The sequence below is a fragment of the Mirounga leonina genome, unplaced genomic scaffold, assembly GCF_011800145.1.
Source record: "Mirounga leonina isolate KUSES-001 unplaced genomic scaffold, KU_Mleo_1.0 Mir_104, whole genome shotgun sequence".
Taxonomy (NCBI): Eukaryota; Metazoa; Chordata; class Mammalia; order Carnivora; family Phocidae; genus Mirounga; species Mirounga leonina.
In genome coordinates, this window is record NW_023270231.1 from 6270506 (window position 1) to 6296069 (window position 25564).

At 41.3% G+C, this 25564-nt stretch overlaps 1 protein-coding gene across 1 annotated transcript in view; it reads right to left on the reverse strand.

Moving 5' to 3' along the window:
- Positions 1-15480, reverse strand: part of ATP10B (ATPase phospholipid transporting 10B (putative)) — a 113636-nt gene extending 98156 nt beyond the window's left edge. The window contains exons 1-2 of the mRNA XM_035013732.1: positions 15206-15480; positions 14015-14209 (exon numbers count right to left, since the gene is read on the reverse strand). Coding sequence (XP_034869623.1) covers positions 14015-14209; positions 15206-15480 — 470 coding nt within the window. The remainder of the gene's footprint in view (positions 1-14014; positions 14210-15205) is intronic.
- Between the last annotated feature and the right edge of the window lie 10084 nt (positions 15481-25564).

Consider the following 25564-nt stretch of genomic DNA (forward strand, 5'->3'; position numbering starts at 1 on the left):
TTACTAGTAACAATCACTTCTATCTTTCCTTTAGGTTAATGCTCTCTTCCTTAGGATGATGTGTGGCAGTAAGGAAAAATTCTTAGTCCCTGTTGTAGGCATACCCTCAAGAAAGAGACTGCCCATCTTTGTGAGTGTGCACCTCAAACAGAGGCACATATGCCTTGAGGCACACAGCCTATTACACGTGTCTGGGATAATGAAGCTACGGAATCAACATGATTTCGGGATGGTTTTAAAAACCGTGTGTGTGTGTGTGTGTGTGTGTGTGTGTAGAGATATGGTTTAGTAATTTAGCTGGTACATAATTTGATGAATTATATTTATATTATCCCAAACATAGTTATGTTATAGAATCAGAGTCAAATTTTAAAGGAATTTTGGGGGCTAAAAAATGAGACATCAGGGTAAAAAATGAGACATTTCATTCTTTCACTTGGCCACTTAGCGCTGGTCTCTTGGTCCTCTGGGTCCATTTTGTCTCCCCAACAGTAAGGAGTATGAGTATGTCTGTGGAAAAGGCAAGGATGCACAGCCCAAGGGGGTCCAGCCAGAGGAAGTGATGAGTGGCTGAACCCAGTTGATGTGAAAAAGCAGCATGCCCCTGCATTGAGTGACACCCAGATGTGGCCAGCAGCTGGCTGGGTGCCACCTGAGGAAGTCATTTGGAACAGCTGCCTCAGGTGGATGAGTCCATATGCTCTTGATCACCTCCCTGCTCAGTGAGTCACACCTGGGAACCAACTGCTATTTTAGTTTCATGGGATGGTCACTGCTGTTTAAAAATAAGACAAATCAACATGGCTTGGGATGAAGACTCCATCTGGCAGATTCTGCTTCAAGGAGAAATTAAGTGGTGCCGTGCTAAATGGCTTTCTGAGAGGAGACAGGGCTTATTAAGAGGGAAATAAACAGCAGGAGAGGTTTGTGGCCAACTGGATGCCATGGGGAAGCAGGTGAAAGGAGGGGAATGGGGGAGGAGAGGATGCTTAAGGCTCCATTTCTCAAGTGTGTGGGTTTTACAAAAAGAGTTTCAAGGAACTAGAGTAGAGAGGATTTATCAGGAGGTTTAGTTGTCTGTGGGACTTCTTATTCAAAACAGGATGATGAGCTGCCTTCTAGAAGCTTGAATGCCAGACATAGAATGGTCAGCATTACTACCCCAGGGTGAAAGAGGAATGCCAGGGAGAATGAATGTAGTGTAGGGGTTAAGAGTGGGTTTGAACTCCAGCTTCACAGCTTATTACCCATGTGACCCTGGGCAAGTTATTTAACCCCGTGGAGCCTTTGTTTTTTCAGTTGACAGTAATGTGTGTGCTTGCCTCAGAGGGTTGTTGAAAGGATTGGTGACATGACCCATGAAAGGGACTGAGCTCAGGGCTTTGCGCTTGGTAAGTACTCAATAAATACAAGCTTCTTTGATGATGATGATGATGACGATGACGATGACATGATTATTAATATCATGGTGAGTGCTAACCCCCTGCTCTGCCAGCCCTAGCACTCTCTCCTTCATGCAGTTGGGACACCCATTTTATGCCCATGATTGCCTTTTATGGTGTGGGCCCAGCTGTACAATATACAAACACAGGAAACTCTAAAAATCGAATCCTTTTCCCCAAGTTCAGAAAAGAGGGACTCCATCCAGCTGATTGAAGACTTAGGGCTCTGGCTACTGGCACAAACTCCCAGAAAAGCATATCCTTAAAATCAGTGCTGCCCAGCAAGTTCATTTGCAGATGTTGACACACTGATTCTAAAGTTGATATAAAGAAGCAAAAGACCCAGAATAGCCAACACTATTAAAGGAGAACAAAATTGGAGGACTATTGCTACCTGACTTCAGGACTTCAAACGGCAGTAATCAAGACAGTGTGGTATTGGTGAAAGAAAAGATAAACAGATCAATGGAACAGAAGAGAGAACTCAGAAATAGACACATATATAATCAACTGATCTTTGACAAAGGACCAAAGACAATACAATGGAGCAAAGATAGTCTTTTCAACAAATGGTGCTAGAACTGGATGTCCACAGACAAACAAATGAATTTAGACACAGACCTTACACTCTTCCCCCATATTAACTCAAAATGGATCATAGACCTAAATGCAAAACACAAAACTATAAGACTTTTAGAAGTTAACATAGGAGAAAATCCAGATGACCTTGTGTATGGTGATGACTTTTTAGATACAACACCAAAGGCACTATCCATGAAAGAAGTAATTGATAAGCTGGACTTCATTAAAATTAAAAACCTCTGCTCTGCAAAAGGAAATGTCAAGAGAATGAGAACACAACCACAGACTAGGAGAAAATACGTGTCTTACAAAAGACATATCTGATAAAGGACTGTAATCCAAAATATACAAATAACTTAAAACTCAACAATAAGAAAATAAACAACCCAATTAAAAAATGGGCAAAAAAGCTGAACAGACTCCTCACCAAAGGAGATATACAGTTGGCAAATAAGTATATGAAAAGATGTTTTGGATCATATGTCATCAGAGAAATGCAAATTAAAACAATAAGAAACCACTACACACTTATTAGAACAGCCAAAATCCAGAATTCTGACAACTCTGAATGCTGGCAAGGATGTGGAACAATAAGGACCCCTATTCATTGCTGGTGGGAATGTGAAATGGTACAGCCATTTTGGAAGAAAGTTCAACAGTTTCTTACAAAACTAAGCATACTTTTATCACATAATCCATCAGTCATGATCCTTGGTATTTACCCAGAGGAGTTAAAAACTTATGTCCATACAAAAACTTGCACATGGATGTTTAGAGCAGCTTTATTCATAACTGCCAAAATTTGGAAGCAAGCAAGATGACCTTCAGTAGGTAAATGGACAATCTGTGGTATATCCAAACAATGAAAATATTAATCAGCACTAAAAAGAAATGAGGTATCAAGCCACAAAAAGACAGAGAGGAACCTTAAATGCACATTACTAAGTGAAAGAAGTCAATATGAACAGGCTACGTATTGTTTGATTCCAACTATGTGACATTCCAAAAAGGCAAAACTATGGAGACATAAAAAGATCAGGGGTTTCCAGGGGTTGGAACGGGGTGGGACGGGGGAAGATGTAAAGGCAGAGCACAGAGGATTTTTAAGGCAGTGAAATGATTCTGTAGGACACGATAGTGATGGATACATGTCACTATACATTTGTCCAAATGCACAGAATATATAACTACCAAGAGTGAGCTGTAATGTAAACTATGGACTTCGGGTGATTATGATGTATTGTGACAAATGTAGCACTCTGATGGGGGATGTTGATCAGGAAGAAGGCTACGCCTGAGTGGGGGCTAGGGGTATATGAGAAATCTCTGCACATTTCCCTTAATTTTGCTGTGAACCAACCTAAGACTGCTCTAATAAAAAATAAAGTCTTAGTAAAAAACAAGCAAACAACAAATCAGGACTGAAGGGATTTGATGGATTTTCAGTTCTATTCCTATTATTCAGGTAAGGAGATTGAGGCTAGGAGTGACCTGGCCAAGGTACACAGTAACAAAGTTTGCACTGGAACCTCTACCCTCTCCATGGTGCCAAGGAAGAGACCCAGGGCCCTGTGGCTGGCTCAGGAATCCTTGTAATGCCCAACTGTTTTGCCAGTGGTGTGTCGAGGTGAGGCAGTACCAGGGAGTGGTTAAAAGCTTTGGAGTCAAGTGAGCCTGATTTGAAACCTGGAACTATTTCTTACATGTGGTGTTGCCCTGAATCCACTGCTTAACTGTCTGACCCTCAATTTATTCATCTATCAAATAGGACAACTAAAATATATTCTATAGGTTATAGTGAGAGCTAACTAAAATAATATATGAGAAGTGTTTAATGACTGCACAGCAAATGGCGTTTACTGCTGCTATGATTATCATTGTAGTTATTATTAGCTTGGAGCAAACAGGGTCACTGCTGTGGAGACAGTAGACTAGAGACAGTGTAAGTCTATTTTTATCATCTCATATGAATGAGGTGTTTTCTTCCCCCCCCACCCCCCACCCCGGGGGAGGAAACTGGCAAGAGGGTATAGAAGATTTGAAAAGGGACAAAGGGATAAAGGGTTGTGTGGCCTCTGTCCCTGACCTGGCTCCAGGAAATGGAACAGAAGCTAAAGCAGTTATATTAAAGACAGCCTGAGCCTGGGTCATGAGTGCCCCCTGCCTGGCTATTCCTTGCCCTCTGCATCCACCTGTCAGCTACAGACCAGAGTGACAGGGCTTCAGGCTTATAGGACTAAGAAAAGTACCAGAAGGGGACAGTGGAGGCCAGAGGAGTGGTGGGATACCTTGATTTCTGCCTTGGCTGGAAATACTGGGGGACACTGTGATATTCCCTATATCTAAGGATGCTTGGGCATATCTGGGGAGACTTGAAATTAGGGTGGGAGGACATGTCCCAAATCAGCAGTTTGGGGCTAAGTATCACTGGGGTATATGTATTAATGTGACCTCACCTAGAGGCCAACGAGGCCTAACACAACCAGTCACATTTTTTATTAAAGTCTTTCTTTATACTGAGAGTCCCAGCTTTGTACTGAAGCTCCAAGGGGTAGTCCACTCCTTGACCTCTTTGTGCACGTGACTGTCACACATAGAAAGCAGAAATGAGCACGGAAAGGCACAAAGCAGTGATGGCCATGGAAACACCATGCTTGAGGACAAGAGACTCACGAGGGCAATCCATCAAGGTCACATTCACAGATTAAGGAGAAGCAGCCTGGAGGTACTAAAGGCATGAGATGTTACCCCAAATGCCCTCCCTCGAGCCTCTGCATATCCAAATGCTACCTTTCACTTCACGGCTGGGCACTGAACATCAGTGGTGCACCTCTCGTTGCCCCATTTCCTGATATACTGTGGTCTTATTGCCTAACTGATGTATCTTTTACTTTCAACAATGTAATAAAATTGTGGAGAGCTAGGATGACCTCTGAGCCTTATATTTCTGTTCCTACATAGGGTCTGGTGGGGATGACTAGCATATGCGGAAGTGTTTGGTAAATATTTAGTAACTGATTCTGTGTAGATTTGTCTTGAACATGAGGCAGCAGAAGGGAAGCTTTTCCTAACCTTTAGCCATTTTAACATCCAATCTATCTCTTTTGGTTATGGACTCACTGGAGGAGACTTCTGATAATATACAATACAACACAACACAATATAATATGCTTATCTACCTTCAGTCCAGCACTTAAGCTACATTACTATTTAGCTGCCTAATAATGAAACAACTTTTATTATTACCATTATCTCCATTTCACAGATGAGAAAGCAGGCCCAGAAAGGTTATCTAACTTGCACAAGGTGACATAGGTGTGTCTACCAGGACATATAAGTGACAGCCATGGGAGCTTCATGGCTTGATGTGGTCTCTTGGTTCTGTTTGGGAGTGAGGTATGAAGCAGATGAAGCCTCAGAAGCTGGTGACCTAAACAACTGGAGCTGGGTTGAAAATAGGAGCCTCACCTTTTAGAACTGTGAGCTCCTTAACAGAAGCTATAAAGCCTCACCTGCCAAAATATAAATCATGCCTGTTGACATGAGGGCAGAGCTTCAGGGACACCTGGGTTCTTGTTTTATGACTCTTCCATCCATTGAGTTTTGGAGAAGACCTAATGCATTCCATCCTGAAATGACAAGTTGAATTGGCCCAAATAGTTTATGGCCTTCTGTGAGCTCAGGGGAGGCAGTGGGAATAGGGTGGGTGCTTGTAAAATTGACGCTTCAGAGCCGAGCCTAGTTTGCTGATGCCAAATGCAGAGCAAAGATGTGTGGGATGGACGCAATGGGCTGCTGATCTGTAAACTCCTGCCAGGGGTGCTTTTCACGGTCATGCTTCAGGTGACACTAGATGTTTCTCTGTTGTCTGCATTTTTCAGATTCTTCCCTCAGGCGCATTTTGTTACGTTCAAGAGCTTGGAGTTCAAGTTCTTTAGCTAAAGAGTTTGTCTTCTCTCATGTGGTTTCAGACGCCAGCCAATGGCATTTCTTCCTCAATCCCCTTGGGTCAAGCTCCTGGCAACTCCTGGCTATCAAGATTAGAGAACTCTCTTCAGCAATATTTTAGCTAACATTTTCTGAGTGCTACTGAGTGTCAGGCACTATGCTAAGCATTTTACATACATGCTCTCATTTAGTACCCACAGCAACCTGGGGAGATAGTTTTAGAGTGAAGGTGTGTTTATGTGTCTTGATGTTAGAATAACCCTGGCAAAGCCTGAAATACCCCTTGCATATCAACCATCTCATCTCCTTTGGGTTTCCCCCAAAGGAAAGAGGAAAGAGTATTTAGAGGAAAGAGTAGTGAAATAGGTCCCAAACAGCTGCCTTATTAATAGCTACACAAATAAGATATTCTAATGCATGCTCTATGTTAGAAGTTGGGTTGGACAAAGTGCCCTTGGCTCTGGGCTAATTGAGGCCATCTGGATCCTTTGCCTGAATATAAGTGTTGGTGTGGGTGTGCTCAGGTACTCTGTGAAAAGGGAGGAGGGGGAAAGAGGGCTAGGTTCCAGGGGGGTTTCTTAATTTCAGGTTTCAAATTCTGCCACAGAGAATAGAAATGAGAGAGTAGAGCCTTGTTTTTCAATACTAAAATAAGTGATTCCTGCCTTGCGTGTGTGGGGAGTGTAGCATGAAAGTTAAAGACTCAGGCTGGGCCTGGCAATGAAAAAATTAGAGTTGAAGTCACTGGAAATTAAGAAAAAAATTACTTAGTACTACTTATGGTGCAGACAGGGAGTTAAACAGTTTATAAAGATGATCTCATTCCATCCACAGGACCCTAAGAATTAGGTGCTAGTACTGTTCCCACTTCACAGAGGTTGAAAGGAAGCCTCAAGTGATCAAGTCACTACATATAGTCCCAGCTGTAGTAAGTGGCACTTCTGGGACAACCCTAGGTCTGAGGCCAAAGTCCTTGGTGCCAAGCATCCAGTAAAAGGTCACAATTTAAATGCCATTGTTGAGACTCATTTTTCCTCCTCCTTTGGCACGCACTGTATAGTTGTTTCTGTAGCTCTGTTATTTTCAAGCTCCCTTGCATGTCAACTGTGCATCTTTTCACAAAATATACCATAGAGATTATGATCACTATTTAAAGATGAGGCAATGGGGCCCCAACTGCTTTAGTGGCTTCACTGGTATCATACTGTATGTTAGGGGCAGACCCAGATCAGGACTTCTGGTTTCCGCATTCTCAGGCTTTCCAGTGGGGGCTCTGCATGACAGGCGACTGACATACAAATAAAAACAGCTTGCAGGCCAGGCTTCTTTCTTCCCAGGAGAGCCGGTCACTGCTGGGAAATCAGGCCCTCAGTGCCATGCTGTCCGAAGACTGGCTACTCTCCTGTAGCATCTGTTATAGCAGCTACCTGACTTCCAAGAAGGTATTAGTAAAAGAGCCAGAATTTTAAAATTTCTAATCTGAGCCATGCTTCTAAATTTCTGACATTTCTTGATCCCGGTCTTTTGATGCCAGCAGAAGTCACACATTCAGCCTTTAGTTGACACATGAACAGGCTATGAGCTAAAATGTGTTTCCTCTGCCTGTTCAAATGCTGCTCATATTCTGATGCCTCCTGGAATGTCACCTCTTCAGAGAAGCCTTCCCTGGGCCTTGATGTTTTCTGCAGGCAGATGCATCACCTCATCCCCTTAATGACTGTGGCCCTTTGTACATAGGCATGGGACACTGTGGCTGTTTACAAGTTCCTTGTGATCACTGGACTGAGAGCCCCTGGGGTATACTCAGGGTCACTAGATCCTGAATGAACATTTGGGAACAAATGAGTGCTCAGCTGCTGCTGAGACATTGGAGGGCTTTAGTTTCATTATAATATGGGGATGAACCCCATCTTAGATCTCAGTTCACACCCGTGCTTCCTTATTGCATGTTTTCTGAATACAAATAAAAATTTACTAAGCCTACTAATGGAAGGATAGAAATCTCTTGCTGGGTATGGTTCCTAGATTCATTAAATTGAGCCCTGGGAGAAAGCAAGCTAATACAATTCTGAAGCTAATCTCTTCTTGAAGTCATTCCATAAATCTGATTAATGGGTCACCTTTAGACCACAAGCACAGTTGCTATATTAAAAGAAAATGCTCTAACAGGATTGTAATTCTGTTAACAAGGCTTCTGCTGTTTGCAAAAGGAGTCTCTCACAGTATAAACAAGTCTGGGCTGCATGATGCATGGGATCGGGTTGAGCAAAATTCTAAGGGCCCTAGTATTCAATTACACTCGTGTGTATGTATACACACACACACACACACACACACAGGCATCATTTCTCAAATGTGTGAATCTGAGACAAAATGGATAGAACTAGTGCTTGAGATATAAGCTCTTATGTTATTTTCAAAAAACAAATTGTCCTCTTGGATCTTGTATTCTTTGCCTGACATCCTATCACGTGTCATCGATATTTGGCAAAAGGAAATGTCCTTCAGCATCCATCAATTAAGGTAATAACTAACACCTAGAATTTCCTAGCTTCCTATTCTGGGGTCTTTTATAGAATCAATTCACTTCAGAGTTGGAAGAACCTTACTGATATATAGTACAGAATGTCCCCAAGAGTATATGCTCCTGTTAATATGGGCAAAGCAATTTACAAAAAGTCTAGGTTCAAAAATATTTTAAGATGATGGTATTGAGGGCGCCTGGGTGGCTCAGTTGGTTAAGCGACTGCCTTCAGCTCAGGTCATGATCCCAGAGTCCTGGGATCGAGTCCTGCGTCGGGCTCCCGGCTCGTCAGGGAGCCTCCTTCTCCCTCTGACCCTATCCCCTCTCATGCTGTTTCTCTCTCTCTCTCTCAAATAAATAAATAAATAAAATCTTAAAAAAAAAAAAGACTTAAGTCATAAAAAAAAAAAAAAAGATGATGGTATTGAGTACATAGAGGTGGCCTCTCCAATATCTGTTCCCCCTTCTCTTAGAAACTACCTTTTTTTTTTTTTTTTTTTACATTGGGTTTTACATCTTGTCTGGGTAGCACATATGCTTTCAGGGAAATTGTCTTCATGCTAAACTGTGGTTTAGTTAAATTTAGTTCGCATAATCCCATCTTCTGCTCACAGAGATTGGTTCAGGGATAGGCATGTGACCCATTGGGGTCACTGAGGTGTGAGAAGGGTCTGGAAAGTAAGCTTCCTTGACCTTGCAAGAATGCTCCCAGAAGTGCCTTTCTTTTTCCCTTTGTGAGTTACCACATGTAGATATGAAGGCTGGAGCTGCTGCAGCCATTTCATTGCCATGAGGGAAGTCTGCCTGGGACCAAGATGATTCAGAGGAGACTGAAAGAAGAGTACAGCTAAGTGCTAGATCTAGAATGCAGACTGAACTATACCTGATCACCTGCCCACTGCAGAACATTTGTAGTGACTTAAACCAACAAGTCTGTTGTTTAAATTTGAGTTGGTTTCTGCTCTTTACAGCAGAGAGTATTTCAGCAGACAAACTGAGTTAAACAAAATTGGATAGGTTACTTAGGGAAGGTCCTCCTAGGACTTTTATTATGTTGACGTGCATTGTTAGATTCAAGAGAAACATCAAATATGTCCTATTTCTCAAGTTTATTTGGTTGTAGATTCTGTTCTTTCAGAGCCCATTTCACAGGACAAGATCTAGTCTGACTCCCAAGTCTTACAAAGGTGGAAACTGAGATCCAGGGATTTAAATGACTTTTCTAAGCTATTATTAGTAGTCAGTCACAGATCTGGGCCTCAAGTTTAGACCTACTGAATACCAGGCTTGCAGTCTCACTTCAAAGTCATACCCCATCACTGCCCAAAGAGGTTAAGACGTTCTCTCACTGAAGATGAATCCAAAAGAAGAATCTAATTATTCTTTTGCAGAGACTCCAGATTCCTAGGACTAGATACTAAAGCAAAGTTTGCAAATTAGGGGCTCACAGGCAAAATAAGAACTTCAAGCCAAACAAAATAGGCATGAAGTATTTGAAAAAATTATATTAGATTATTTCATTTAAATATCAGGTTTTTTAATATAAAAATATTAACTTCTAAGTTCCTTTAATAAAATTCAGACAATCTGGCAATACTAGGTTATATTTCCACATGGTGCCCAGCTCTGCTTCCTGATGTGAGAACATGGGTCCCCCTGTTTGCCACAGTGCTCACCATTCCCTAGCTCATCCTGGCACTGATGTTGAAGATCAGTTCCCATTTATTAGTACACAGATAATATTGCTTTTCTTTTTGTACCTTTTCTTTTTGTATTAGTCTTTTTGTATCTTTTCTTCTTGTATTAGTCTGTTTCATTCATTTAATTACTTGCCTGGCCCTGTAGTCAATTATTTTGCTATATTGAAGAAGGTAAAATTCACCAAACTGAGATGTTAATATATGTTAGAAAAAATCTCCAAGGTTAAGTAAGTTTGGAACAACACTGAGTTAAGGATGGGCAGATTTCTTTACTGTGTCTCTTTTCTTAGTTCCCTCATGGAACATGGGTTAGGAGGGCCAATATATTATTTTTTGATCCTGAATGTCTTTTTTTCAGGGACCATCTCTTTGTCACTATTATTCCACTGAATACACTTTGGGAAATACTGCTACTATAAAACCTCTTATGTCCCTCGCTGCCAGTGAACCCGTGGACCAAGGTCTCTTTTTGCTAGGATTGCTATCACCTCGGTTTTTCCCTGTTCCCTGGAAGCTATTTTGAGAAGAGAACAACAGCCTGGCCTGTGTCAGACCAGTTCCCAGCCCAGGTCAGTCTAGGGTCTGATCAACACTGAGATTATCCCCAAGAACAGGCCCATGATTCTAGGCCCATGCTTAGGGCAGGGGATTTCTGGCAGATCAGGGAGAATAGGATCAGGCTAATTGAGGTCCACACTCATTCTTCCCTAAAGAACCAGTTTCCTGGCTCACCACTGTGTGTCGTCTCTGAGAAAAACAACAAAGGAGAAAAGTAGCAAACAAAAAGTGATGGGGTGGATTGGTTGACAGTCTCTTCAAAGAAAGGCAACCTGACAATTATTTTCCCTTTTTATAATTTTATTATTCAAAGGTGAGGAATGACTAAATCTCATCTCTAGGTGTTCAGTGTGCTAACAATCAAGACAATTAGATTTAGCTGCTCACACACACACGCTTCAGATTAGCTTTTTAGACATGGAACAGTGGCCCTGCAAGCAAAGAGACCAGAAGCACATCTGATGCTGAGGGAGGGCATTGAGTTTTTTGTAGAGGTGCCCTGGAGACAAATGAGTCCTTTGTATTCAATGGTCTCTTATAAACCCTTCCATCAGCCAGCTCCAAGTTGGTCACCCTCCATGTCCCTGGGGAAGAGAACCCCTCCTTGGAAGGAAGCCCCTAAATAGCTGCTGTGCACTTCTAAGAGTGACGAGAGGGACTGTAGAACACCCGCTGGGTTGGGGTTGATAAAGTCAGAGGGATGGTGCTCCTTGAAAGAGATGGACGTTTTCCTTATCTGCCAAGAAGGCATGCCTTCCCCTGCTAGGGACTCAGTCCTCAAAGGCTTTGGATTGCTAGCCCAGAAAGCGCTCAGTCAGGGCGGTTGCTCTGTAAGCCCAGACTTGACTCCCTTGCTTCTTTGTTGGCTGCATGTGCAGTCATAAAGTTAAGACCTACAATAACTCTTATCTTTCTCTCTTTCACTAGAGAGAGATATGGATATGGCTGACCGAGAGAATGTCCTGTCCCTAACAACCCTCAATGGAACCTTTGTAAAACAACAGCATGTCTAAAATTACTTTAAATAATGTGGCAAGACAGGTGGTTCACCGTTTTTGCTTTTGTTGGGACAACATCAAAGAGAAATCTTAAGGAAAGCCTTGATGATGGAGCTAACATGAGTTTTACATTTGAAAAATAAAGCAATTGCAGCTTGCGTACTGAACATTTATTATATATCAGGCATAGTGTTAAACACTTCCCGATGATGCAATTCTCATGATCACCCCAGGAAAGGTTTCAGTTTTGTAGATGATAAAACGAGGCTCAGAGAGGTTGGGTCACCTGCCTAACATCATGTAGTTAATGAGTGATTTGACTCAGGCAGTGTGTTCATCTAATTCAATGCTCTACTGCTCTCCTGAAAAATAGTCATGCCTCTTCTGTCCAGAGGTCTCCAAATATGCTCCAGTGTGCTCTTAGTCACACTGGACTAACAGTGGATGAGAATTTATGCAAAATTCTTAAATGTTAAACATATTTGGAACACCAAAGAAAATGCCACATAATAAAGACCTCTTAATTTTAATAAACAGTGGATTCAAGGGGTGCCTGGGTGGCTCAGTCTGTTAAGTGCGTGACTCTTGTTTTTGGCTCAGGTCATCATCTCAGGGTTGGGAGATCAGCCCTGCCTTGGGCTCCGCGCTCAGTGCAGAATCTGCTTGTCCCTCTCCCTCCCCCTGCTTGTACTCTCTCTCTCTCTCTCAAATAAATAAATAAATAATAAATAAATAAATCCTTTAAAAAAATAAACAACGGATTCAAGCTTTTTTTTTTTTTTTTTTTAAATCTGGTTTTTGGTTTTAGATCATAATTCTGACTGTGGAGAATTAAACGGCTTCACTGAAATAAAGTAATTCTATCTCCCTAATCCATCTCCTCTATAAACAGTAGCAGTAATGGCAACAGTCACAGAAAGATCAGAGCTATAGGCCCACAAGATTCCCCACTGGGTTTTGCTTTACCTGCTATAGACGATACACTCTTGGTTATTGATCACTTTATCAGATTTGTACCTCCGGAGGTCTTCCCAAGCATCCTTGATGGCAGTGACCGCCAGAATGATACAGATAGGTATCATGCTCACCTCAGGCTGGAAAGCATTGACCACGGGGACAAAATTCAGAACCACAATGCCCAGAAAATAGAGATTAGCAAAGCGGTGTAGCTGTTCAAAGATGTTCTTGGGTATGAAGGACAACATGGTGTACTTGCTGGTCTTAATTTGATTCCCACAATAATGCCTGTTGGGATTCTCTTTGTAGGACGGTCCTTCAAAGGGCAGGTTGGAGACTACCACTCGTTTCTTGTCTTCTTTCCTTTTCCACCTTTTCTTCCCTTCCTTTCTCATCTCTGCTCAATCCGTCTCTTTAATTCTCATAGCACGGCACATGAGTTCCCCGTAAAAGAGTTTTTTCGCTAATCAGTTCCATTGTTGAGCTGCCAGTGAGTCATGTCCCTGACATCTTTTACTTGCCTTCTCTGCTGGAAATTTCTCTCTCTTCTTTCAAAAGGAAAATTAAAAATAAAAAGCTGGTTTACAAACACCAGGTGAGAAATGACAAGGAAAAAGCTTGCAGAGAACAGGTGTACACCTGCCAGGCCACTTCCTTCTACCTGTTGAGACTCCTCCTGTTGGAATATCGACGTCACCCACGGGGATCTTCCTTTTCCACTCAGGCAGCCAAGAACAGGTGTGCCAACTCTAGGTCCTAAAACCTACCTGGTTAAGTTTTAAAAACAAGAAGCCTCAGATGCTTTAAAAGTGTTACACATTTTCTTGTTTGGGAGACACTGCCTGTCACTCTCCAAAGAGCTGCTCTTAAACTTGGTCTCCCAAGAGGATCCAGTCAATTCTAGACATCAATTCTTGAGGTTTCAACCCTACTCTTAATGATGGAACATTCTTGTATTTAATAATTTGAGTGTTTACACATGTTAAATTAAGGTATCTAAACCTCAGCACTACTGACATTATTTGTTGTGGAGGGCTATCCTGTATATTGTAAGATGTTTAGCATCATCTTTCTGCCTTTATCCACTACATGCCGTTGGCAAATTCCTTCCCTATATGGCAGCCAAAAATGTCTCCAGGCATTGTAAAATGTTCCCTGCTGGGAAAAACTGCCCAGGTTGAGAATCACTGAATTAAGTGAACTTAAGAAAATAAAATGTGAGAAAAGAGACCAATCCTTTGAAAATGCTGATGAGCTTGCATATCCTATTGGCAAGAAAGCAAACAGAAGAATGATTTCTCTTACCTTTCATATATCCAGATGTTGGAGCAGTTGATCTCTCTATCAAAACGATGTCTCTTGAAGTCCTCCATGCCATCCTTGACCATGATGATGAACAGCACAATGGCCAATGGTAACATGGTGATTTCTCTGTGGAAAACTTCCATGGAGGGCATCCAGTTCAGAATCACCAGGAACAGGAAATAGAGGTTAGCCCATCTGGAAGGAGCAAGCAAAGTGTGAGTGAAAACCATGGAGAGGAAAATATACTTTCCACGCTATTTCTTCCCTACTGTTGGCCTTTACCAACAAAAATGACATTCTCTTTCAGTGTCACCTGGAATTATAGTAAGGGCTTGGAAGCCAAATCCCAGACATATTCAAATGCAAATTGTTCACTAGTTGTGTGACCTTCTGGAGCTTGTTTCAACTTGTATAAAATGGGGATAGTACTAACTACTTTAAAGAGCTCATATAAATATTACAAAGGATAATATTTGTTACATACACAGTAGAGGGTTCTCAATCATAATAGTTGCTCAATAAATGATAGCTTGTAATAGTAATTACAAAATTTAGGATGATATCTATTGATATATTTTGCTTTATAAATAAAAGATGATTTTGCATGTATTATCTTGAAATTATGGCTTACATTTTTAAGTTTTTCAAGTGCATCTTGCTCCTTCTTGCCACTATGCCTTTGCACATGAAGGTCTGTTGGCAGGAACATTCCCCTGGCTCCCTTCCTGATTTCTGTTTTTACCCAGTTAATGCATTCTCTTCTTTCAGGTTATATTTCAATTATCACTTCCTCCTGCAAGACTTTCCTGACTTTCTTAACTAGGCCAGATCTCCCTCTTATTCACTCTAAGATCACCATATACCTCTCCTTGGAAGTATCTATCTAAGTTCTAATTTTATATCAATTTATATAATTCTTAAAATTAACGTCTGTCTCTTTCACTAGAAAATACAGTCAGGACAATTTCATTTCTTCCCCTCATGTATCTCTAGCAGCTAATGCATGGCCTAACACAGAGTAGAATCTAATATTTATTGAATGAATGAATGAGCAAATGAATGACAAGTCTTTTCAAGGTTTATGCATTTGGGTATTAAAGGCTATGTGGCCCAGAGGGCAGCATCTTTGTTGCAGAAATACTGGCAAATACTTGGTTAAAGCACATATTACTTGGCCAAGTGGTTGTGTACCTATGAAACTGCTCAAAGAGATTCTGAGGCAAGAAGGTGAGGAAGGTATATTTGGTCGTGCAGATTCTGTTGCTGGAGTATTTCCGGGAGACCTCGGCCCAATCTTGGTGGCACATGCTGTTGTTGGGGAACACGACCCGCTGCTGTGTCAGGTTGTAGCTTTGCCTCCTTTTGTCTTGGGACAACAGTGGTGTGGCTTCTGATGGAGGCTGGGGGAGGCCATCTCTGACCCGCCACTGCCACCGGTGCCAAGATGAGTCCACTGAGAAGGCCATTTCTGGCAGCAAGCGAGGCTCTGAAAACAGACACAGGAAGTTGCCATGGTCAGAAGAAAACATGGCTCACCCACTGGTCCACCTATCCATCCAAGGTAGACTCTGGGATACAATGTGAGCCAAATATGTTCAATCCCTATAAACCATATGTTCAAGAGTGAGAGACATAAAGCAAATAATCATAAAAATAATATACAACTAGCACTGTGATCAGTACCATGAAAGCATTTAAGATACGGGGAGGGTGCTGATGACCTTGTTAGGCCTATCAGGAAAAGTATGGCCCTGTGGGCTATGACCCCCAGAGGTCAGAATGCTATCTGTGGCTTGTTCCTAAAACTGAGCTGTCCCTTCACCTTCACAGTCTTCAGTGTCCTCACTGTAATATGAGGAAAACTAGTCTTATTCTACTTTTTTCACAAGCTTTTTGTAAGCAATGAATTACATAGTACATAAAAGTATGCTGAACCGTATCTTAAAGGGAAAGGTATTCTCTAGCTCTAAAATTTTCTGGTACTGATATTTTGGAGAATGTTGTTTATGGTCAGAACCTCAAATGAGAGTAATAGGTGGGACGGAGAAGACAGTTTCTTTCCTAGGAAACTTTGGCTTGAGGTGACTGGGTTGTACAGAATGTCATTCCGTGGACCCCATTTTTTTTTTTTAATGTAGTTGACTGGGGGTGAGGGTGGGAGACCCTTTCCTTCCTCTCCAACTCCATTTGGTGATTTCTGAAACTGAGCACTTTTTCAGACGATCCTCCTAGATGGGGGACAAATACTGCTTTATCTAGGATATTCCAGTTCCTGAGCTCTTTTAATGGAACCTATAAGCAAGCCTTCAAGTTTCCCTCTTGCCATTCTTACACGTATGAAGAGAGGTTAATAAATAATAAATAAAATATATATTTTATTTATTAAATAAAGTGAGGATATCCTGAAGGATATTATTCAAAGACATCTTTTGTAAGAAGTTATATATAATGGTGTTTCTCACTTAGTAGGCTCACAGGATGATTTTCTTTTGAATAAATGGACGAGTGAACATCAGGTATTATTAATCTTACAATGAGCAACCTCACCTATCATTGAAAATATGATTCTTTAAAGGAGAAAAAGTTCCATTTCTAGTTTAAATGGTAATATTTTACCTTCCTGATGCCCATATGATCTGACCCTTATCATAATTCTCCTCATGAGTTTAATCAATCCAAGTGATTTTCAATCCAGAAGAGCTCTTCAGAGTCTTAAGAGAGCCCTTGTAGCAAGCATGGAAAAAATAAATGTAATTATAATGCCCATCATAATGTGACCAAAAGCAATATTATGACATATGGTAAGCCAGAAATAATATTGCATATCTTCTTTCTCGTTATAAAAAAATGTCCCTTTCATGAATTTTTTTTATTATTGTAAAATAAAAGGAAATGAAAAGATAATTCATGAATAGAGTTGAAAATGCAAATGAGAAATCTTGCCATGGCTAACACCATACATATCAGACTTCTCTCAATTTTAGGTAATAAGGACTTCAAAAAGGAAGACTGGATTGATATGGGAGATGCAGGTATTTTAGGTGGGGTGGTTTAAAAAGTCAATTTTTTGTATCATATTCTTTGCTTTTCTTTATTCACACTGTAAAATAAGCTTTCTTAAAAATAAAGCAGATGTAGAGGAGGGAAAGATGGCGGAGGAGTAGGGGACCCTATTTCAACTGGTCCCCGGAATTGAGCTGGATATCTACCAGACCACTCTGAGCACCCACGAAACCAGCCTGAGATGTAAGAAGATCTGGATCTCTACAAACAAAATATCGCAGGAGCTTGGTTTTGAGGTACAAAGCGGAAAGCCGTGATTCTGTGGGCAGATATCGGAGGATAAACGGCAGCGGGAGGGTGCCTGGCCGTGGGGATCCTACACCGCTGGTGAGCGACAGCCTCGCGCGCTGCGGACGGGTGCACACTGCAGACTGGTAGCGCCGGGAAAGAACTTTAGGGCAGCCCCCGGGGTGGAGGACCAGACTGGCAGGGTCGCGCGCACTTGAACCACAGGCCACCCCCCCCCCCGACAGAAACCAGAGCACGGTCGTGTGCACGTGAACTGCAGCCTCCGAGATGGAAACCCGGTGCGCAGGGGTCCCGCCGGTGAACTGCAACCTCCGGGGTGGAAACCCAAAGGGGCGGAGTCGCGCGCAAACGAACTGCAGTCCCCGGGACAGGACCCCTAGCGGCGGAGTGCGTGCTGCGCGAACTGGGAGCGGCTGGCGGTTTTAGAAGCACAAAGGGCAGAGAGGAGCCCCGATCTGGAGGCAGGACTGGGAGCGCTGAGGAGGGGAGCACAACCCAGGACGCTGCAGTTTATAGCAGCACGGACAGAAACGGAGACGGTGTGGCCTGGAGAGCTCACTGAAGAACGGACTGAGGTCTCTGCTCTGAGGCAGAGGGTTGGAAACGGTCTCTTCTGCTCTGACTCACGGAAGAGACGCAGAAAGCTGCCAGGGAAAGCCACCAGAGAACAAAAGCCCCAAAGACTGATTCCCGCTGAGCCCATCCCCCGCCACAGGGGGGCAGGGCAGCACCGCCCAAACAGGGTTGCCTGAGTAACAGCGCGTCAGGCCCCTCCCGCAGAAGACAGGCTGGGAAAACAAGAGGCCAGCAACCCGAAGGTCCCAAGAAAACAGGTGCATCTTGCCTGGATTCTGGTCAATAATTTGGACTCTATACATTCCCTCAAACACCCATCAACAGAATGACTAGGAGGAGGAGCCCCCAAAACAGAAAAGACTCAGAGATTATGACTTATGCTGCAGATTTACAAGTGGATGCAGATACAACCAAGATGTCGGAGATGGAATTCAGGCTAGCAATTGTGAAGATAATGGCTAGAATGGAGAAATCAATTAATGGTAACATAGATTCTCGAAGGGCAGAAATAAAAGGTGAATTGGCAGAACTTAAAAATGCTATCAATGAGATCCAATCCAATCTAGATAATCTAACAGCTAGGGTAACTGAGACAGAAGAGAGAATAAGCGATCTGGAAGACAGTATAATAGATAAAAAGGGAAAAGAGGAGGCCAGGGAAAAACAACTCAGAATCCATGAAAATAGAATCAGGGAAATAAGTGACACCATGAGGCGTTCCAATGTCAGAATCATTGGAATCCCAGAGGGAGTGGAGAGAGAGAGAGGGCTAGAAGATGTATTTGAGCAAATCGTAGCTGAGAACTTCCTTAATCTGGGGAATGAAACAAACATTCGAGTCCTAGAGGCAGAGAGGACCCCTCCTAAGATCAAGGAAAACAGGCCAACAGCCCAGCATGTAATAGTAAAACTTGCAAATCTTAGAACCAAGGAAACCATCTTAAGGGCAGTTAGGGGGAAGAGATTCCTTATGTACTGAGGGAGGAACATCAGAATAACGTCAGACCTATCCACAGAGACCTGGCAAGCCAGAAAGTCCTGGCAAGACATATTCAGGGTACTAAATGAGAAGAACATGCAGCCAAGAATACTTTATCCAGCAAGGCTTTCATTTAGAATGGATGAAGAGATGCAGAGCTTCCACAACCGGCAGAAGTTGAAAGAATATGTGACCACTAAGCTGGCCCTGCAAGAAATATTAAGGGGGTTCTATAAAAGGAGAAAGACCCCAAGAGTGATCTACAACAGAAATTTACAGGGACAATCTATAAAAACAACATCTTCACAGGCAACATGATGACAAATAATTCATATCTTTCTATAATCACTCTCAACGTGAATGGCCTAAACGCTCCCATAAAATGGCACAGGGTTGCAGATTGGATAAAAAGACAGGACCCATCCATATGCTGTCTACAAGAGACTCATTTTGAACCTAAAGAGACATCCAGATTAAAGTGAAGGGATGGAGATCCATCTTCCATGCCAGCAGACCTCAAAAGAAAGCTGGGGTAGCAATTCTTGTATCAGACAAATTAGATTTTAAACTAAAGTCTGTAATAAGAGACACAGATCTCCAACAAGAAGATCTAACAATTGTAAATATCTATGCCCCCAACATGGGAGCAGCCATCTACATAAGCCAACTGTTAACCAAAATAAAGAGTCATATTGATAACAATACGTTAATTGTAGGAGACCTCAATACTCCACTCTCAGCAATGGACAGATCATCTAAGCAGAAAATCAACAAGGAAACAAGAGCTTTGAATGATACATTGGACCAGATGGACCTCATAGATATTTACAGAACATTCCACCCTAAAACAACAGAATACTCATTCTTCTTGAGCACACATGGAACTTTCTCCAGAATATTCCCTGCATACTCTCAGACCACAGTGCTCTAAAACTGGAACTCAATCACAAGAAAAAATTTGGAAGGAATTCAAACACTTGGAAGCTAAAGACCACTCTGCTCAAGAATGTTTGGGTCAACCAGGAAATCAAAGAACAACTTAAACAATTCATGGAAATCAACGAGAATGAAAACACATCGGTCCAAAACCTATGGGATACTGAAAAGGTGGTCCTAAGGGGAAAATACATAGCCATCCAAGCCTCACTCAAAAAAATAGAAAAATCCCAAATTCACCAACTAACTCTACACCTCAAAGAACTAGAGAAAAAGCAACAAACGATGACTAAGCCACGCATTAGAAGAGAAATAATTAAAATTAGAGCAGAAATCAATGAATTAGAAACCAGAAACACAATAGATCAGATCAATGAAACTAGAAGTTGGTTCTTTGAAAGAATGAATAAGATTGATAAACCACTGGCCAGACTTACCCAAAAGAAGAGAGAAAGGACCCAAATTAATAAAATTATGAATGAAAGGGGAGAGATTATGACCAACACCAAGGAAATAGAAACAATTATTAGAAATTATTATCAACAACTATATGCCAATAAACTAAGCAATCTGGATGAAATGGAGGCCTTCCTGGAAACCTATAAGCTGCCAAGACTGAAACAGGAAGAAATTGACAACATGAATAGGCCAATAACCAGTAATGAGATTGAAGCAGTGATCAAAAACCTCCCAAAAAACAAGAGTCCAGGGCCTGATGGATTCCCTGGGGAATTCTACCAAACATTCAAAGAAGAAATAATACCTATTCTACTGAAGCTGTTTCAAAAAACAGAAACAGAAGGAAAACTTCCAAATTCATTCTATGAGGCCAGCATTACCTTAATCCCCAAACCAGGCAAAGACCCCATCAAAAAGGAGAATTTCAGACCAATATCCCTGATGAATACAGATTCCAAAATCCTCAACAAAATCCTAGCTAATAGGATCCAACAATACATTAAAAGGATCATCCACCACGACCAAGTGGGATTTATCCCCGGGACGCAAGGGCGGTTTAACATTCGCATATCAATCAATGTGATAGAACACATTAATAAGAGGAGAGAGAAGAACCATATGGTCCTCTCAATTGATGCAGAAAAAGCATTTGACAAAATACAACATCCTTTCCTGATTAAAACTCTCCAGAGTATAAGGATAGAGGGAACATTCCTCAAGCTCATAAAATCCATCTATGAAAAACCCACAGCGAATATCATCCTCAATGGGGAAAAGCTGAGAGCCTTTCCCTTAAGATCAGGAACACATCAAGGGTGCCCACTCTCACCACTGTTGTTCAACATAGTACTAGAAGTCCTAGCAACAGCAATCAGACAACAAAAAGAAATAAAAGGTATTCAAATTGGCAAAGAAGAAGTCAAACTCTCTTTTCACAGACGACATGATACTTTATATGGAAAACCCAAAAGACTCCACCCCCAAATTACTAGAACTCATCCAGCAATTCAGTAATGTGGCAGGATACAAAATCAATGCACAGAAATCAGTTGCTTTCTTATACACTAACAACGCAACTGTTGAAAGAGAAATTAAAGAAACGATTCCATTTGCAATAGCACCAAAAACCATAAGATACCTCGGAATAAACCTAACCAAAGAGGTAAAGGATCTATACTCTAGGAACTACAAAACACTCATGAAAGAAACTGAAGACACAAAAAGATGGAAAAATATTCCATGCTCATGGATCGGAAGAATAAACATTGTTAAAATGTCTATGCTACCCAGAGCAATCTATACCTTCAACGCCATCCAGATCAAAATTCCAATGACATTTTTCAAAGTGCTGGAACAAACAATCCTAAAATTTGTATGGAATCAGAAAAGACCCTGAATCGCCAAGGAGATGTTGAAAAAGAAAAACAAAGCTGGGGGCATCATGTTGCCCGATTTCAAGCTATATTACAAAGCCGTGATCACCAAGACAGCATGGTACTGGCACAAAAACAGACATACAGACCAATGGAACAGAATAGAGAACCCAGATATGGACCCTCAACTCTATGGTCAAATAATCTTTGACAAAGCAGGAAAAAACATGCAGTGGAGAAAAGACCGTCTCTTCAATAAATGGTGCTGGGAAAATGGGACAGCCACATGCAGAAGAATGAAACTCGACCATTCTCTAACACCATTCACAAAGATAAACTCAAAGTGGATGAAAGACCTCAATGTGAGACAGGAATCCATCAAAATCCTAGAGGAGAACATAGGCAATAACCTCTTTGACATCGGCCACAGCAACTTCTTTCAAGATACATCTCCAAAAGCTAGTGAAACAAAAGCAAAAATGAACTTTTGGGACTTCATCAAGATAAAAAGCTTCTGCACAGCAAAGGAAACAGTCAACAAAACAGAGAGGCAACCCACAGAATGGGAGAAGATATTTGCAAATGACACTACAGATAAAGGGCTGGTATCCAAAATCTATAAAGAACTTCTCAAACTCAACACCCAAAAAACAAATAATCAAGTCTAAAAGTGGGCAGAAGAGATGAACAGACACTTCTCTGAAGAAGACATACAAATGGCTAAAAGACACATGAAAAAGTGTTCATCATCATTAGCCATCAGGGAAATTCAAATCAAAACCACACTGAGATACCACCTTACACCAGTTAGAATGGCAAAAATGGACAGGGAAAGAAACAACAAATGTTGGAGAGGTTGTGGAGAAAGGGGAACCCTCTTACACTGTTGGTGGGAAGGCAAGTTGGTACAGCCACTTTGGAAAACAGTGTGGAGGTTCCTCAAAAATTTAAAAGTAGAGCTACCCTATGACCCAGCAATTGCACTCCTGGATATTTACCCCAAAGACACAGATGTAGTGAAAAGAAGGGCCATATGCACCCCAATGTTCATAGCAGCAATGTCCGCAATAGCCAAACTGTGGAAAGAGCCGAGATGCCCTTCAACAGATGAATGGATAAAGAAGATGTGGTCCATATATACAATGGAATATTACTCAGCCATCAGAAAAGATGAATACCCAACTTTTACACCAACATGGGTGGGACTGGAGGAGATTATGCTAAGTGAAATAAGTCAGGTAGAGAAAGTCAATTATCATATGGTTTCACTTATTTGTGGAACATAAGCATAACATGGAGGACATTAAGAGAAGGAAGGGAAAAATGGGCGGGGGGAATTGGAGGGAGAGATGAACCATGAGAGACTATGGACCTGAGAAACAAACAGGGTTTTATAGGGGAGAGGGGAGGGGGGATTGGTTAGCCTGGTGATGGGTATTGAGGGCACGTACTGCATGGAGCACTGGGTGTTATACGAAAACAATGGATCGTGGATCACTACATCAAAAACTAATGATGTATTGTATGGTGACCAACATTAACATAATAAAATTTAAAAAAAAAGTAAAAAAAATAAAGCAGATGTAAAATGGATGCAAACAAGTAGACTTAAGTCTGATGAAGAACTGAGTATTTCCAAAGTTTCTAAGTATCTTTCCCCAAAATTATTAATTACAATGGTAAAAAAAGAATCACTGTAGTAAAGAAACATGGCAGGCACCACTTAACCCAAGAGATTAAAGCAAAATCACCAATATGGTATAACTTGACATTCTGTGCCTCCTGTTATAATGTACCAAGGACAGGGCATCATTTCTGTGGTAGTCACAAGGAAACATTGAGAAACCTCAAGCTGGGGATAATTTTACAAAACAACTAGCTTATGTTAAAGGTATTAAATGTCAAAGGTCAAAGAAAGGCAGAGGAATGATTTCTGATTAAAACAGACTAAGAAGATATGATAAGTCAATGTAATGTGTGATCCTTTGTTGGATCCTGGCCTGGGGAGATAAAATAGGTATAAAGGACATAAATGGACAAGCCATAAAATTTAAAAATGAAGATTAGTAATAGTATTTTAATAATGTCAAATTTCCTTATTATAATAATTATATTGTGATCATGTAAGAAAATGTTCTTGTCCTAGGAAATTCATCCTAAAGTAGTTATGGGTAAAGGGGCAAGATGTTTCAATGGTTCAGAAAATAATGTTCATGTTTGTATATGTGTGTGTATACATAATACATATACACACTTAGCTAAGTAGGAAGGTTGTGCAGGGGTGTTCCAGATAGAAGAACTGGTTCTAGAAACAAAGTTCATAGGAGTGCTCTATAGAGCACATGAAGTGAGGGAAAAAGAAGAGCAAAAGATGAGGCTGGAGGGACAGGAAAGGCCAGATGGCTTGTTAAGGCTGTTATGCTGAGAGTAGAATGGAGTCCTGAAGAGCTTTAGGCAGGGAAACCACCTGACCTGAGCTGTGAATCCCAGGCTTTGTTCTGGCCGAAGCATACTAGAATGGGCTAGGTGAGGCCAAGATGGGATAGGAAGGCAGCTCCTTAACCCACTGCTTCCTCTTTCTTCCAAGTAAACTACTTCTTTCCAAAGGTAGATCAGAAAACAAGGGGGGATTGTGTCATCCTTTTATCTGAGGTGTGGTTTATTACTGCTTGCATAAAGGGAGGGGCATGTCTGAAGCAACTCTACAAGGTCCATCCAGTTATAGTCTTTCTCTCCTTCTAATTTTCGGAAATGGCACCTCCCACTAATTAACTTGAGAAATTTCTGCTTTTGCTAATTCACACTCAGATCCCTCTGGCTTGAGGTAGTAATTCTTTCCAGCACCACTATCATTTTTCCCTGGGCAGAATGTCCTCTAGATGGTAGCGGGTACATTTCTATTTGGTGGGCCATTAGCCTAACATACTGAGTTAATTACAGTTTACTGAGAAATCCTGTTCTTGTTCCCCAACTTTCTCCATCTTGCCTGGTCCACATTCCAATTAACCCCCGTTCTTTCCTTTTTTATTTTAATGAACCAAGTAAACCCCATCTTTAGCAAATTCCATTTTCACTGTTAGGGATCAATCAACCAGTCATTCTTCGAGCCAAAAAATACTTACTGAACTCTTGTTTTGTACTAAGAGAGTAAAACCTACACATCTGTCTCTTCTTCTGGAGCTTGCACTCTAGTGAGGCTGACAGAAGCTAAACACACACTCATAGAAATAAAAGTAAAGTTGACCCTTCAACAACATGGGTTTGAACCATGTGTGCACTTATATGTGGATTTTTTTTCAATACAGCATAGTACTGTAAATGTATTTTCTCTTATGATTCTTTAAATAATATTTTTTCTCAAGTTTACTTTATTGTAAGAATACAGTATATATAAGTATCATATGACCTCACTGATATGAGGAATTTGAGAAACAACACAGAGGATCATAGGGGAAGGGAGGGAAAAATGAAACAAGACAAAATCAGAGAGTGAGACAAACCATAAGAAACTCTTAATCTCAGGAAACAAACTGAGGGTTGCTGGAGTGGTGGGGGGTGGGAGGGATGGGGTGGCTTGGTGATAGACACTGGGGAGGGTATGTGCTATGGTGAGCACTGTGAATTGTGTAAGACTGATGAATCACAGACCTGTACCCCTGAAACAAACACTACATTATATGTTAATAAAAAAATTAAAAAAAAGAATACAGTATATAATATATATAACATACAAAATATGTGCTAATTGACTGCTTGTTATCTAAAAGGCTTCCAGTCAACAGTAGGTTATTAGTAGTTGTTTTTGGAGAGTCAAAAGTTATATGTGGGTTTTTGACTGTGTGTGATGCCTGTACCCCCAGCCCCCATGCTCTTCAAGGGTCAAGTGTATATTCATCAACCATGATAAGTGTCACA